Here is a 17243-nt window from a genome sequence, read left to right as displayed (position 1 = left end):
ATTAGCAGATTTTTTTTTTTTTTTTTTTTTTTTTTTTGCACCATAAAAGTTACATTTTGGGGCTACAGCTCCATAAGCCCCCCATTCACTTGCAAGCAGCCTCCCAAAAAACGGAAGTTTTCAGGAGTGAAAGTTCTTTCTATATTATAGTTTCTTTGGCCACAGTGGCATTAACAGGAAATGAACTTTGCGGTTTCTTCTTTACAATTTCTTCTGTTAGAAATTCTCTGGAAGATGAACATAATTTTTTTAATTCTGATTGTTTTTTATATTTATATTGTGTTGTTTTATATTTATAGCATTAGGTATTTTGTTAGGTTTTTGGGCTAATACCGGGACCGGGGAAACTAATTTCGTTCCACGTTTCTACATGTGTGAAATGACGATAAAGTTCCTTGAATCCATAATCTCAAGGGGGTGTGACGTGTAATGAAGTGGGTGTGTTTATCTAATCTGCGAAACTGCAGCTTTGTCCACTCAGCATAACACCGGAACTGAACTGAACTGTGTGGTGACCTGGAAGTTCTCTCATTTTAGCTGGAGAACGAAAATTGTATGCATATTTTTGTCCTGATGTTTGTTTGAGGACCAAAAGCATTCTGGACGAAATAAGCCGTGCCGCACACCGAGACATTGGGGACATAACGTTATCTGTTTAACATTAGTCCTCGACCAAAACAGTTAGTTAAACAGAACCTTTTCTGTTCGGAAAGAAGCTCGACTTTTTCATTGGGCACAGGGAAGCTAACTTAGCGTTAGCGTTTACTTGTCGAACTGTGATAGTATCGGACTCGTCAAGAACACCCCAAAATACAGGAGGTAATGTAAAGTTATTGTTAAATCATGATATTACTTGTTTTGATTGTCTGCTTAATTTTGTTTTTTGTCACTTAGTTTGGATGCGTTATCACTTATGGCAAACGTGGACTAAGGCTAGCGATAAACACTCAGCAAACCAAGGCTCGAGTAGAGAGGAATGTCATTATTAGCAGATTTACGGTACTGGTGTAAATTCGTAGCAATTTAGTCGCGAATATTGTAGCGCGAATCACACACCAGTTCCCCATTTTGTTGTATAGTTTGTTTGCTCTGCAGTCTACCATGACAAGATTCGATTCTTGTGTTTAGATACCCTCCGCTTTCGTTAGCTAAATTAGCCTTTGCTAGCGGTAAGGTTTCTGTTATTATCTGTTATTTTATTATTATTCTAAACGGCTTTGTTATGAGTATGGTTATTTATAATTGTGATTCCCTGTGTTTATAAGAACACAGTTGTGGTATTTATGTAGACAAAAATAGCGTTGCTCTTCATGTCAAAACTAGACTGAATTTCTGCGTCACTAATTCTTTTTCCTGTCGTTCCTTTTTATTGTTTTTTTGCTCCTCTGTAACATTTATGTCCCCAATTAAACTTATTGTGTTGGTAAGTGAATGATTGTTCAATTATTATACAGTTCCTCAGTCAAATAGAAATTAAGAATGATTTTATAGCTAGACATGTGGACTTATGAAAAAGGATGTTGATGGGGACTCCCTTCAGTTTAACTGTTTCTGTAAGCCACAACATTGTGACGGTGAGCCAGCATTCCCAATACTAGAAGCATAAAACTAAAACAACTAAATGGAAATGAGTTGTCATTAATTTCATTATTATCAGCTCTGGCATTAAAATGTTTACTATTATCAGAATTTCAAATTGAAAGATAGTAGTAAGTTAAAGTTGTTTAAAAAAAAAAAAAAGAACGTGGCACCTGTGATGGCACATTCAGTTCAGTTCATTTCAGTTTATTCATATAGTGCCAAACCATATGCTAAATCACCATACATATTGTAATGTCACCTAATCCTATTTGAAACAAATGCCTCCTTCATTAAATAGGTGTCCTTTTTCATATTTCATGAAAGGTTAATTATGGATTCTGCCCTGAGGAGAAGGGGCTTGCCTTCACAGTAATTAGCCATGCAAAATCCTAAATGTCTATATAGTTGGTTTTTGGTAAATGATGAAGGCTTCTGATGGCCACTGAGTTTTCTAGAATCACTGAACCATTATATGTGTTCCCCCCTCATTTTCCTTACACAGCTCATCAGTGGAAGCAGACAAGGGCGGCAGAAGTTACAGGGATCACCAAGGGGCCCTGAGATGACATCACAGCAGCAACAGCTCCCAGATGCTGTTATTCATCCCCACCTTGCCCAAAACTCCTCTGCACAGCAGGCCCATCCCCACATTCAGATTAATCAGCTGGACTTGAGTCATAGCAGTGCAACTGCTCGACCTCTGGACCACAGAGCTCTGACAGGCAGGCCAGGCTGCACCAGTGTGGCAGCAACCAGCGGGGAGGTGGCCAACAGGAAGTCCAGCTTGTCAAGAAGAGATGGGGGCTTTGAGCCATGGCCTGAGGAAACAGTGAACAACTCTCATGGACTGTACTCCCTTCACCGCATGTTTGATATAGTTGGAGCCCAGTTAACACATCGGGATGTCAGGGTACTCTCGTTCCTGTTTGTTGATGTGATAGATGAGTATGAGCGTGGTGGCATCAGGAGTGGAAGGGATTTTCTGCTAGCCCTAGAGCGCCAGGGTCGCTGTGATGAGACCAACTTCCGACACATTCTTCAGCTTCTAAGAATTATCACCCGCCATGACCTGCTGCCTTACGTCACACTCAGGAAACGGCAGGCTGGTGAGTATAGCGACATCATCACTATGTTCACACCAGGCCTTAAATGCATATAATAATTAACATGGTGGTTTCAGTTATGGATCAGTTATGAATGTGGTCATTCTCAGACGTTAATTGGTTAACGTCTGAGAATTTCAGTATGCATTTCAGTCTGTAGATTCATTTGCATATGTACAAACACACACACAAACCTTGCTAGAGCACTCTGAGGTTAAAAAAAAAAAAGAAATGCTCTAAATGAGTCACAGTCTTGGATCATTTTCTTCAGAAAATTGACAAATGTAATTGTAAATGTAAATGGTGTAGTGCTGCTTTTCAGATTAGTTGCTGTACCACATGAAGAACAAGCACCTGGCTGCAATGTCCGTGGATGACTTGCAGCTTAAAGTCATTTTGCCTTTGGCCAGGGGTAGAAAATGAAGTGTGTAGGCTGTATGCTGCTGAGCGGTGTGGTAGAGGACGGGGGATTAAAAGAACTAGCATACTAACTTGAGTCCAATAACGTTATGTCATTGAGAGCTACTGTGACTGAACACAATGAGAAGCACTTTGAGGAGAAAGATCAGCTTGAAAGTTTGGCTAGCCAGGGCAGACAAGCTGGCTTTGACCACTGACTGCTGGACAGTCCACAAACAAAAGCTACATCACAAGTACCTGTCGCTTCATCACCACTGACTGGGAGATGCATTCCACTGTTCTCCGTTCCTTTTTTCTGTGAAGATAAGTCCCACATTTCTTACAGTGGAGGTCAAGGTAATGCTCATCCGGAAAAGCACTGCAACTAAATAGTTTTTGGTTTCGTGCACCCATTGTTGTGGTCATTTGTACTAATTTGGAAAATCTTTGATGTAATAAGCTTCCTATTATCGTGAATATTCTTTATGACTTCAAAAGTTGATTCTAATGTCATTTCCGCATTGCAGTCTGTTGACCTCCTGCCTGCTGCTTTTGACAGTGCCATATTTTTAGAGATGCCTTAAAAATTTGCTGAGACTAAATGACTACACAATTGTCCATGCATTACGTGCATCCCCCAGAAAACGGGAGAAAAGTTATAATGTACTGCCAAATATTAATCGCAAAACATGAATAGTATAAAGTTCATACTGCTGTGAAGCAGTACCCTTTACATGTAGGGTTTAGTAGGAACATTTGTGTTGCAGGTTTAATCCAAGGGGTTGAACAAAAATATCCTATGAAATGTTTAGGAATTGCAGCCATTTTTATCTGTCTTCTTATTTCAGGGGCACAAAAGTAAATAGAAAAATTAAGATTACCATAAGTAAAATGTTCATTTTTAATACTTTGTTGAGAGTCTTTTGCAGGCAATGACTGCCTGAAGTCTGGAACCTATGGACATCACCAGACGTTTCCTCCTTTGTGATGCTTTTCTGGGCCTTTACTGAAGCTTTCTTCAGTTGTTGCTTGTTTGTGGGTCTTTCTGCCTTAAGTTTTGTCTTAAGCAATTGAAGTGCATGCTCAATCAGGTTGAGGTCTTGTAATTGACTTGGCCATTGCAGAATGTTCCGCTCCTTTGCCTTAAAAAACTCCTGGGTTGCTTTTGCGGTATGTTCTGGGTCATTGTCCATTTGTACTGTGAAATGCCGTCCAATCAACTTTGCTGCATTTGGCTGATTCTGAGCAGAAAGTATATCCCAGGGCTCCAGACTAACTTTTTGCATTGGTGTGCCCAGCTTTTTTTAAGGTGCACCAACACAAAATTTAGGTGCAACCAAAATTTTTCATTGTGTCGCCTTTAAGGTCACCTTTTTTCACTATAACTTTCATATAATGCTATATAATATGTTATATGCTATACACTACCAGTCAAAAGTTTGGACACACTTTCTCATTCAGTCTTTTTTCTTTATTTTTACTACTTTCTACATTGTAGATACATACTGAAGACATTAAATATATGAAGCAGGATATATTGAATTATGTAGCAAAGAAAAAAATGTTAAATAACTCTAAATATGTTTTATATTTTAGATTACTCAAAGTAGCCACCATTTGCTTTGTTGACAGTGGTGCAAATGCTTGGCCTTCTCCTAATGAGCTTCATGATGTAGTCACCTGAAATGGTTTTCACTTCACAGGTGTGCCTTGTCAGGGTTAATTTGTGGAATATCTTGCCTTCTTAATGGGGTTGGGACTATCAGTTGTGTTATGCAGAAATCAGGTTGGTACACAGATGACAGCTCTATTTGACAACTGTTAGAATTCATATTATGGCAAGAACCAATCAGCTAAGTAAAGAGAAACGACAGTCCATCATTATTTTAGGAACTGAATACCGGTCAGTCCGCAAAATTGCAAAAACCCCAAGTGCAGTTGTAAAAACCATCAAGCACTAGGACGAAACTGGCTCACATGAGGACCACCTCAGCAGCTGTGGAAGTTCATCCGAGTCACTAACAGATATTCAGATATTGCAAGTTAACAGCACCTCAGATTAGAGCCCAGATAAATGCCACAGAGAGTTCTAGTAGAAGACACATCTCTGCATCAGCTGGTCAAAGGAGACTGCGTGAATCAGGCCTTTTTGCTCAAATAGCTGCTAAGAAACCACTGCTAAGGAAATGCAACAAGCAGAAGAGATTTGTTTGGGCCAAGAAGCACAAGGAATGGACATTAGACTAGTGGAAATCTGTGCTTTGGTCTGATTAGTCCAAATTTGAGATCTTTGGTTCCACCCGCCGTGTCTTTGTGCAATGCAGAAAAGGTGAACGAATGCTCTCAACATGTATGGTTCCCTCTGTGAAGCATGGAAGAGGAGGCGTGATGGTCTGGCGGTGCTTTGCTGGTGACACTATTGGGGATTTCTCAAAACTAAAGGTACACTGAACCAGCATGGCTACCACAGCTATCCAGTCCAGTTTGCGTTTAGTTGGACCATCATTTATTTTTCAACAGGACAGTCACCCCAAACACACCTCCAGGCTGTGTAAGGGCTATTTGACCAGGAAGGAGAGTGATGGAGTGCTGCGCCAGATGACCTGGCCTCCACAGTCACCTGACCTAAACCCAGTTGAGATGGTTTGGGATGAGGTGGACAGAAGAGTGAAGGCAAAAGGGCCAACAAGTGCTCAGCATCTCTGGGAACTCCTTCAGGACTGTTGGAAAACGATTTCAGGTGACTACCTCATGAAGCTCATCGTGAAAATGCCAAGAATGTGCAAAGCAGTAATCAAAGCAAAGGATGGCTATTTTAAAGAATCTAAAACATGTTTTGAGTACTTTCACACTTTTTTGTTTACTACATAATTCCATGTGTTCATTCATAGCTTTGATGCCTTCAGTGAGAATCTGCAATGTAAATAGTCATGAAATGCTGAAATGCAGCTGGGAGAGGGGCCACTTTCTCTACACACTTGTCACAGCATATAGTGTGTTTTTTAGACATGTTGTGTTTTTTTTAAAGTTTCGATACAAATGCACTATTACCGGCCATATTCTGAGCGCACTCCTGACAGTAAACGTAGTGCATTGCGTCCTTTGTCGTACCTCAGCCAGGGAAATTGTTTTAGTCAGTCCTGTCTGAAAGAATAAATTGTTATCTTCTTAATTTGAGTCTCGGGTAAGGCTCTATCTCAGACTTGGTTGTCTCCTCTGGTTCTGAGTATGATGCTATAGCTGAAGGAGCGGAACTTAGCATATTAGCTGGGACCGACAGCTCCGTGTCTTGGATGGATTGAATGACAATAGCAGGGCTGGTTGAAGGCTTAGCTCTCTAACTTTCAATGTATCGACGTCTCTTCATTTTTCCTCATTTGGTTGCATTAATTTTTTTTTTCGTTTCAGTTAGGCAACTCGCTAACTAAATATTAAAACACACACAAGCAGTGAACATGACCACAGCCAATCAAAGGCAAAGACCCGTCCGAGCTCTGCCTCTTATTGGTTTAGACCACGATACGATCCTACCATGAGTGTGGTTCGCTCACAGGAGCACACAGAGAGATGTTGCACTTGTGAAATAAATTAATATTTTCACCTGAGCAGTGTCAGATGCACCTGTGCGACCTAGAAAAAATATTAGTCGTACTCCAGAAAATTTTGGTTGCACATTCATATTCATCCGGCTGCTTCTGTCTTCTGACACATCATCAATAAACACTAGTGACCCAGTGCCACTGGAAGCCATGCATGCCTATGCCCCATCTCACTGCCTCCACCATGTTTTACAGAAGATCTTAGTGTCATCTGGCCATAGAATGTTGTTCCAGAACTGGGCTGACTTCTTTTGATGTTTGATCTTTTGAAGTCTAATCAGGCCTTTCTATTTTTGAGGCTGATTAAGACTTAGACTTAGACTTAGACTTAGACTTTCTTTATTTGTCATTTGGATTTTCATCACAAACGAAATTTCGGTACAGTGGCTCAAGCATAGCAGGAATTACCGACATATTCTTTATAAAAGAAAAAGTAAAAATATAATATATACACAAATAAATATGCAGTAAAAAGTACTTGAAAGTGAGGTAGTTTGTATAAAAAGTCAGTCAGCATATATACATATGTGATTATTATTGCACAGTGAGTATTTGTAATAAATAGTACTTTTGTGGATGTACAGAATATAAATATATTGCACAGTAAATAAATGGGCTGTAGTCCTGAGTGGTGTTTGTGTGGTTGAGGAGGGGAAGTGATCATGTAGAGTTAAGTAGTCTTATGGCATATGGAAAGAAGCTGTTTGCGAGTCTGGTTGTTCTGCACCGCATGCTGCGGAATCTTCTGCCAGACTTCAGCAGTGAGAACAGACCGTGGTGAGGGTGGGAGGGGTCACTGGTGATGTTGTGGGCCCTGGTCAGGCAGCGTTTCCTTGCAATGTCCTGGAGAGGAGGGAGTGGAGTCCCAATGATTTTCTCCGCTGTCCTCACCACCCTCTGTAGTGATTTCCAGTCAGAGGCACTACAGGCCGCTGACCAGACTGAGATGCAGCTGGTCAGGATGCTCTCTATAGTTCCTCTGTAGAAGGTGGTGAGGATGGGAGCGGGTAGTTGTACTCTCCTCATCCGGCGAAGGAAGTGCATGCGCTGCTGGGCCCTCTTTACCAGCGTGCCAGTTTGATTGGACCAGGTTAAAGAGTCAGTTATCTGCACCCCCAGGAACCTGGTGCTGCTGACAATCTCCACTGCTACATTGTTGATGGTGAGAGGGGTGTGGCTGGGCCGGTTCCTCCTGAAGTCCACAATGATCTCTTTTGTTTTAGAGACATTCAGGATCAGGTTGTTGGTGTCACACCAGACTGCCAGGTGTTTCACCTCCTCTCTGTAGGCCTGCTCATCGTTGTTCGTGATGAGGCCCACTACTGTTGTGTCGTCTGCGAACTTCACAATGTGGTTGGTAGTGGACCTGGCGTAGCAGTCGTGTGTCATAAGTGTGAACAGCAGCGGACTCAGGACACAGCCCTGAGGGGAGCCGGTGCTCAGAGAGATGACACTGGAGACGTTGTTTCCCACCCGCACACGCTGAGGTCTGTTGGTGAGGAAATCAAGCAGCCAGTTGCAGAGGTGGGTGTTATATCCAAGGGGGGCCAGTTTATTTATCAGGTGTTGTGGAATGATGGTATTGAATGCGGAGCTGAAATCCAGAAACAGCATCCGCACATGTGTGTTTTCCCCTTCCAGATGCTCCAGGCTCCGATGGACTGTGGAGGAGATGGCATCCTCTGTGGAGGATAATGGTTTGCATCTTGTGGTGAACCCTCTGTATGTGCTCTTGTGAAGTTTTCTCATTATGGTAGATTTAGATACTGAAACACCTACTTCCTTGAGAGTGTTGCTCACTTGGATGGATGTGATCAAGAGGTTTTTCTTCACCATGGAAAGGATCCTGCAATAATCCATCACTGTTGTCTTCCGTGGATGTCCAGGCCTTTTTGAGTTCCCGAGCTCACCAGTGCGCTCTTGTTTTGCTCAGAATGTACCAAACTGTTGATTTGGCCACTCCTGACATTTCCTCTGTCTCTCTGATGGATTTCTTCTTTTTTGTTTTTTTTGTTTTTTTGCCCAAGGATAGGGCTGGGTATCAATCAAAAATAATCGATACCGGTACCAATACTGATACCTTTACTTCGATACCGGTTCCTGAACGATACTTACCAATTTTGTAATATCAGTTGTAACAGTAACAAAAAGAAAATTACATTACACATTACAGTACAAATCTTGAGTTTTATTTTTCAGCCTTGGTATTTTTCCCACTCCAAGCAGTTTTCGTACAGAAAAAATAAACCACGAATAATTTCCAGTGCATTTCCAAAGGTGGAGATTTTGAATCAGGCCACTTGGTACGGTGACAAGTACAAACGCGCTGCATAGGCAGGTGTTGCAAACACAGAAACGCACTATAAGAAAACGGATGCAAAAGTAAAACGCTGCATATCCAGTCATAAAACGAAAGTGCTCCAGGCCTCTAGGGGCAGTGCTGAGCTTCCCTAGAGACAGACAACAGACGTATCAACATCAGATAAAAAGAAAAAAGAATACATAGTACACATAGCGCGTTTCTGTATTTGCATCAGCATTTTCCTTTTGCATCAGTGGCATCAATCTTGCTAAAATGGAGCCACACTTGACCTCAGTGGCATTTTAATTAACCGGTTCGACAATACACACACAAACAGTTTCCAACACAGATGCATGTGAACCCCGTCTGCATGCCGCAATCACATGTAACATTACAGCCAATTGGCAGCATGATCAGGTCTTGATCACGTGATTAACCTCTGGGTACCGAAACTTGGCACCAAAAGTCGAGGCATATTTCGATCCTCGGTACTACCGGAGCATTTCGGTCAGTACCATAAAAGAACCGAAGTTCGGTACCCAGCCCTGCCCAAGGATGGTCTGTTTCAGTTCAATTCTGTTTATTTATATAGCGCCAATTCACAACAAAAGTAATCTCATGACACTTTCCAATTAAAGCAGGTCTAGACCAAACTCTTTAATTAGATTGTAGTACAGAGAGCCCAACATTCCTCCTTGAGCAAACTTGGCAACAGTGGAAAAACTGCCTTTCAGAAGGCAGAAACCTCGGAGCAGACCCTGGCTCAAGAGCTCATAGCTGCAGTAATAATAATAGAAATACTCGAACTGTAGATAATGATAATGAAGCATATAGGAGGCACTACGGTGATTATGATGGTAGTAGCTGTACAGAGTAGTAACAAAATTAAAATAGATTATGACAACAGTAGTAATCGCAGTGAGTTTCGAGCAGGACCGCAGCAGGAGGTCCAACCACGATCCATGGTAACCTGCGAGACGAGAAAGCACAAGGACTCCATTCAAGTTGGCTTAGTAGTATGCATTAATAAGACATAAATGTGTGCAGAGGGAGAGGAAGAAAGAGCTCAGTGCGTCATGGGAGGACCCCCGGCAGTCTAAGTCTATAGCAGCTTAACTAGGGGCCGGCCTAGGCCAGCATGACCTAACTATAAGCTTTATCAAACAGGAAGGGTTTTAGTCTGCTCTTAAATGTAGAGAGGGTGTCCGCCTCCCGGACCAAAACTGGAAGATGGTTCCATAGTAGAGGAGCTTGATAACTAAAGGCTCTGGTTCCCAATCTGCTTTTGAAGACTCTAGAAACCACAAGTAGTCCTGCATTTTGGGAACGCAAAGCTCTGGTAGGATAATAGAGAGCTATCAACTCTTTAAGATAGGATGGTGCCTGACTATTCAGGGCTTTATATGTGAGGAGGAGAATTTTAAAATCTATCCTGAATTTTACAGGTAGCAATGTAGAGGAGCCAGAACAGGAGAAATGTCATCTCTCATGCTGGTTGTTGTGAGTAATCTTGCTGCAGCGTTCTGGATTAGCTGGAGAGTCTTTATAGATTTATTCGGGCAGCCTGATAGAAGGGAATTACAATAATCCAGCCTGGAGGTAATAAATGCATGGACTAATATTTCTGCATCTTTCTGACTCAGAATGTGCCTAATTTTTGCAATGTTGTGGAGGTGAAAGAATGCGGTGTTTGAAATATTCGATATGTATTCGTTAAAAGACATGTCCTGGTCAAAGATAACTCCTATATTCCTTACAGTGGAGCTTGAGGCCACGGCTAAGCCATCTAGCATTACTATATCACTGGATAATTTGTTTCTAAGGTGTTCAGGGCCCAGAACAATAACTTCAGTTTTGTCTGAATTTAGAAGTAGCAAACTGCAAATCATCTAGGTTTTTGTGTCTTTAAGACATGCCTGAAGTTTGACTAACTGATTTGTTTCATCTGGTTTCATTGACAAGTGCAATTGTGTGTCATCTGCATAACAATGAAAACGTATGGAGTGTTTCCCAATAATATCGCAGATGGGGAGCATATAAAGGGTGAATAATATTGGCCCAAGGACAGAACCTTGTGGAACTCCGTGACTAACTTTTGTGAGTGTGGACAATGTATCATTAACACTTCCATTGAGAGCTCTTTGAGTACATAGGTTCACAGCAACAGCTTCCAAATGCCTTTTACCTTTCACCTGCTTAGTTGGAGATTGGTTAACAAGAGAATAGCCCATGCAGCGCATGAAATCACTTTTGAGTCAATTGTCCAATGACCCTTGGTCCCTTACAAAAGAGGCAGCTAGAGGTAGCCAGAGTCTACAGTTGGGTAACGTATTGCGTCACTTCCTGTTTCTGCTCTGCTCTGTACTACTCATACATTTGCCTGCGTTTGGTGCTTGGTTTTGTAGATTTACTTCAATCGACATACTTTATGTTAGCTTTCACTGTGGTTGGTTTTGACAAATAAGTACACAAGCACTTTAGGATAAGTTTATTAACTGCACGATCCCCTGGATTCTTTCCTTCCCCGATCCCCGTTCTATCTCTGTTGCTCAGCTCAACTTAGCTTAGTGCTAGCATGGCTTCTTCCACTTCCTCTCCCTCTGTCTCTCCCTCTCCCGTCTTCTGCAAGGTGTGTGAAATGTTTAGCTATTCCTCTGCCTTCTTTAGCGAGAGTGAGATGTGTACGAAGTGTAGCTTATTCATAGCTTTGGAGGCGAGGCTAAGTGAGTTAGAGGCCCGGCTCCGTACTGTAGATCATAGTCCAGTAGCCCCGACAGCTAGCCAGCAGTAGTTAGCCTGTGCGGACTGGCCGGCCTTAGCTGATGTCAGTCAGCCCCCGAGCAGCCGGGAAGTCAGGGAGGTTGGGTAGCGGTTTGAAAGGAGCGTAGCCCAAAACAAAGACCTGTGGTTCGCCACCAACCGCTTCATGTGTGTAACCGCATTTCCCCACTTAGTAACACACCCGCTGAGAAACCGACCCTGGTTATTGGCGATTTTGTTTTGCGATACATGAAGCCGACACCAGCGACCATAGTCAAATGTGTCCCGGGGGCCAGAGTGGGCGACATAGAGGGCAATTTAAAGCTGCTGGCGAGGGAGAAGAGTAAATATAGTAAGATTATAATTCACGTCGGCGCTAATGATCACCAAAGTTAACATGGAGTCGGTGTGTAATTTGTCAAAAACTATGTCGGACTCTGTAGCGTTCTCTGGTCCCCTTCCGAATCTGACCAGTGATGACATGTTTAGCCGCATGTCATCGCTCCGTCGCTGACTGTCATGGTGGTGTCCAGAAAACAATGTGGCCTTTATATATAACTGGGAGAGTTTTTGGGGAAAACCTGGCCTTAGTAGCAGAGGCGACATTCACCCCACCTGGGGTGGTGCGGCTCTTATTTCTACCGATATAGCCAAGTTTATTAGACTACCAACCCCCTGACAACCCAGGGTCAAGACCAGGAAGCAGAGTTGCTGTCTTACACACTTCTGTGCTGCTTCTGTAGGACTGCCGCCCTCCGTTAAAAGTTATATAAATATAAATGCACACAGTAATACTAAGTTTGACAATCACATAGAAATAGTGTCAGTGCCTCGTCCTCCCATAGTCCAACTAGCACAAAATTTAAGAAGTGTTAATCAAAATAACCTCATAAAAATACAAACTAGCAATTATTTAGAGCCAAAAAATAGGACAATCAGATGTGGATTATTAAATGTACGACCCCTCCACTCTAAATTCAAGAGTCTTTATTGTCATTATGCAAGTGTAACGAAATTTTGTGCAGATTCTCGGCTTAAAAGCACACCTATAAATAGCAGCAGAAAATTAAAATTGCACACTTAAAAAATATATATATATATATATATAAAAATATAAAATACAAAATGAGGTAGATAAAGTGCACTTAGTGTCAGTCTGTGGTATGCTGTTTGTGTGTATGCAGCTAGACGGGGGAGGGTGTATGTGTGAAGTCCTGTAAGGGGGTGGGATGTGAGTGTTACACTGTAGGGGGGTTATTGATGGGAGCGGTACAAACAGTTCGTTGCCCGGGTGGGTGGGGTCTGTGGCAATGCGTCTTGCCTTCTTCTGGACTCGGGCAGTGTAAACTGAGTCAAGATCTGGTAGACTGCAGCCCACAATCCCCTGTGCTGTCCTCACCACCCAGGCTAAGTCCTTCCGGTCCTGTGCTGTGCAACTGCCATACCACACAGTCACACTGAGACACAGGATGCTTTCAATTGTGGCTCTGTAAAAGTTCACAAGCAGCTTAGTAGACAGTCCAGTCCGTTTCAACTTCCTGAGAAAGAAGAGCTACTGTTGGGCCTTTTTCACCAAGTGTGAGGTGTTCACTGACCAGGAGAGGTCAGAGGAAATGTGGAAGCCCAGGAACTTAATGCTGTCCACCCGCTCAACCGCCTCCCCAAGTATACAGACGGGAGCGTGATCGGTCTTCCTGGACCTCCTGTAGTCCACTATGACCTCCTTGGTCTTGCTGATGTTCAGGATGAGGTTGTTCCTGGAACACCACTGTGTCAAGTTCTGGACCTCATCTCTGTAGTGGGTCTTTGTTAGATATGAGACCCACCACAGTGGTGTCGTCCACAAACTTAACGACCATGTTTGTGGGGTGGATAGCAGAGCAGTCGTAAATCCCTCCTGGTCAGTGATCTAATTATTGATCATCAGTCTGATATATTCTGTCTCACTGAGACTTGGTTACGGGATGAAGAGTATGTTAGTTTAAACAATCAACTCCGCCTGGTTATACCTATCATGCTCCTCGAGGCACAGGCCGAGGAGGAGTGTCAGCAATCTATCACTCCAGTCTTCAGATTAACCCCAAACCTAAATCTATCTATAGCTCATTTGAGAGTCTCACTCTCAGCCTGTCTCACCAAAACTGGAAGTCAGAAAAGCCAGTTTTATTAGTTGTTGTGTATTGCCCACCTGCTGCTGCTTACTCAGAGTTCCTCTCTGAGTTTTCAGACTTCTTATCTAGTTTAGTGCTCAGTACAGATAAAGTCATTATAGTGGGCGACTTTAACATTCATTTGGATGTTGACTCTGACAGTCTTAAGTCAGTCTTTAACTCACTCTTAGATTCAATAGGTTTCCTTCAGACAGTAAATCTGAATCGATCTGGTTCTCACCTACGGCCTAGAAATAAAGAACCTGTTAGTTGTCCCTCAAAACCCTCTCCTTTCAGACCATTCACTTTCAACTTTTGAGCTAACTCTAACAGACTTTACAGCACATAACACAGAGGTCTACTATACCAGATGTCTCTCTGAGAATACTGTAGACAGATTTAGGGATACAATCCCATCACAGCTCCCTTCAGCACCATATAACAGTACAACAGAGTGTACTGATTTTAATATTGCTCTTGCAGAAATTGATTGCCTTGTCAACAACACTGCGGCCGTGTTACACACAGTTTTAGATATGCTTGCCCCACTGAGAAAGAAGGTTAAAAATCATAGGAGGCTAGCTCCTTGGTATAATTCAATATACGAACACTGAAGCAAACATCAAGACGAATGGAGAGGAAGTGGTACTCCTCCAAATCAATTGAATCCCAGAGGGTCTGAAGGGATAGTCTATTGACGTATAAAAAGGCCCTTCGTAAAGCCAGAACAGCTTATTATTCATCAGGAATAGAGCAAAACAAGAACATCCCACGTTTTCTCTTTAACACTGTAGCCAGGTTGACAAAGAGTCACAGCTCTGTTGAGCCTTGTATTCCTGCAGCTCTTAGTAGTGAAGACTTCATGAGTTTCTTCACCAATAAAATCAATAACATTAGAGAAAAAATCAATCAAGATCTTCCCTGAATAGCCAGTATACTGCCATCTTTAGAAACCTCTTTTAGTCCTAATCCATCTCTGGACAGCTTCCTGAGCTGACCTCCAGCATTAATAAATCTAACCCAACTACATGTCTCTTAGACCCCATCCCAACTAAGCTCCTCAAGGACGTCTTTCCCTTGATTGGTGTCATCTTAGATCAGATCAACTTGTCTTTAACAACAGGTTATGTACCACAGGCGTTTAAGACTGCTGTTATCAGGCCTGTGCTTAAAAAACCTTCACTTGACCCAGACATCTTAGCAAATTATAGGCTGATATCCAACCTCCCATTTTTGTCTAAAATACTTGAAAGAGTGGTTGCAAATCAGTTAACTGATCGCCTACACAGGAACAGTCTGTTTGAAGTGTTTCAGTCTGGTTTCAGAGCCCAACACAGCACAGAAACAGCACTGGTTAAAGTTACAAATGACCATGGCATCAGACCGCAGGCTTGTCTCCATACACGTTCTGCTGGATCTCAGTGCTGCTTTTGACACTGTAGATGGGTCAATGACATATAAAGCTTAAAAAAAGGTATTTTTAAAAAGTATTTTCAATAGAGATGTAATGCATATTTTTGAGTCCAGAACAATGTGTTTGAAGTCTCATTTACTGAATAAATATTCTAACTGTTTTAATTCATTTTTTAGCAGTATTTTGAACTTCATGACAAAAAAATGTCAGGTGGCGCCACCAAATATTTATAAAAATATATATACATTCCTAATCTTTATCTTAAGATTAATTCTTTGGCAACTATCCCTTAGGGTGTCTGCACTGGGCAACACATTATTATTTTATCATTGTGGGGGTTTTTTTTCAATAATTTAAGATTTTTGTATTCTGTAGGTCAGGTTTTGTATTGTTTTCGTATTGTTAACATCCAATTTTACATTTAAAGACAGGAAAATAATTACACAAATACAGAAATTCATATATTTAGTATAATAACTACACACATTACATTTAGAAACCATTTGGTCACTTAAACCTATCATTTTTTGGTTTAAATTGGTTGCACCACCTGACAAACAGAAAGGTTTTAAGTCTAGTCTTAAAAGTGGAGGTGGTGTCTGCCTGTTGAACCCAGATTGGCAAATGGTTCCACAGCAGGGGTGCCTGACAGCTAAAGGCTCGTCCTCCCATTCTACTTTTCTGAATTCTGGGAACTACGAGTAATAGTGTTGTATCAGGAATATATGGGACTATTAGATCCTGCAGGTATGGTGGGGCTAGCCCATTTAGGGCCTTATATGTAAGTAGGAGAACTTTAATTTATTTTAAAATTTATCGGAAGCCAGTGAAGAGAAGCTAAGACAGGGGAGATATGATCCCTTTTGCTGAATCCTGTCAAAACTCTAGCTTTTGCATTCTGGATCAGCTTCAAGCTATTAATAGAGTAATTTGGACAGCCTGATAATAATGAGTTGCATTAGTCTAGCCTAGAAGTAACAAAAGCATGGACAAGTTTTTCATCATCACTCTGAGAGGATGCTCCTAATCTTAGCAATATTACGGAGGTGAAAGAAGGCAGTCTTCGAAACCTGTTTAATATGATGGATAAATGACATGTACTGATCAAAGATAACGCTGAGGTTCCTCACAGTTGTACTGGAGGCCAAAGTAATGCCGTCCAGGGAGAGAATATTATAAAGGTGAACAGGATCGGCCCGAACACTGAACCCTGTGAAACACCGTGATTAACCCTTGTATGTGAAGAGGAAACATTAATGTGAACAAAGTGAAATCTATCTGATAAAAATGATTTTAAACCAGCCTAGTGCTGTCCCTGTGATCCTCATCTCATGTTCTAGCTTGTGTAATAAAATGCTGTGATCCACAATGTCAAAGGCAGCGCAGATTCAGTAGAATAAGTATAGAGACAAGTCAAGAGCTTACGACACCTGGTATTCCCAGACGGTCTCCCGTCCAAATACTAACCATGCCCTGCTTAGCTTCCGAGATTGGACGAGATCAGACGTGTACAGGGTGGTATGGCTATGAGCCCTTTCTCCAATTTGGATGTGAATACCTTCAAATTACAGCTGAGAGTCTGCACTTAAAGCCCGTATTGATTATATAACTATTTCTTGAATACGTTTTGGTAAATAGCTAAAATAATAAAACTTGTGTCAGTGTCCAAATATGGACCTAACTGTACGTATTACTCCACATATTATACACACTGAAAAAGATCTGATATTTTAAACCACCTGAAGACTGGATGACAAATCAGGAAAGCAACTTAAATGACCCGAATAAGATGATTGTGACCTAGTTACTACAGTCAGACTCAGGTTGGGTCTAATTTAGTCACAGCCATTATTTCCCTGATGTAGAATCTCCTCAGTGTAAAATCCATGTATGAGGAAAAGTGCTTTTTATCCACCCTGATGTCATCTTTCAAAA

At 41.8% G+C, this 17243-nt stretch overlaps 1 protein-coding gene across 2 annotated transcripts in view; it reads left to right on the top strand.

Annotated features, from left to right (window-relative positions):
• The first annotated feature begins 475 nt into the window (after positions 1 to 475).
• Positions 476 to 17243, top strand: part of dedd (death effector domain containing) — a 28637-nt gene continuing 11869 nt past the window's right edge. The window contains exons 1-2 of one of the 2 annotated variants that reach the window (XM_046398216.1): positions 476 to 819; positions 2084 to 2687. In XM_046398216.1, the coding sequence (XP_046254172.1) occupies positions 2144 to 2687 (544 nt within the window). In that variant the 5' untranslated portion in view covers positions 476 to 819; positions 2084 to 2143. The remainder of the gene's footprint in view (positions 820 to 2083; positions 2688 to 17243) is intronic. The other variant, XM_046398214.1, reaches the window with a different exon arrangement.

The sequence above is a fragment of the Scatophagus argus genome, chromosome 8, assembly GCF_020382885.2.
Source record: "Scatophagus argus isolate fScaArg1 chromosome 8, fScaArg1.pri, whole genome shotgun sequence".
Classification (NCBI taxonomy): Eukaryota; Metazoa; Chordata; class Actinopteri; family Scatophagidae; genus Scatophagus; species Scatophagus argus.
This window is presented reverse-complemented; position numbering and strand designations above follow the sequence as displayed.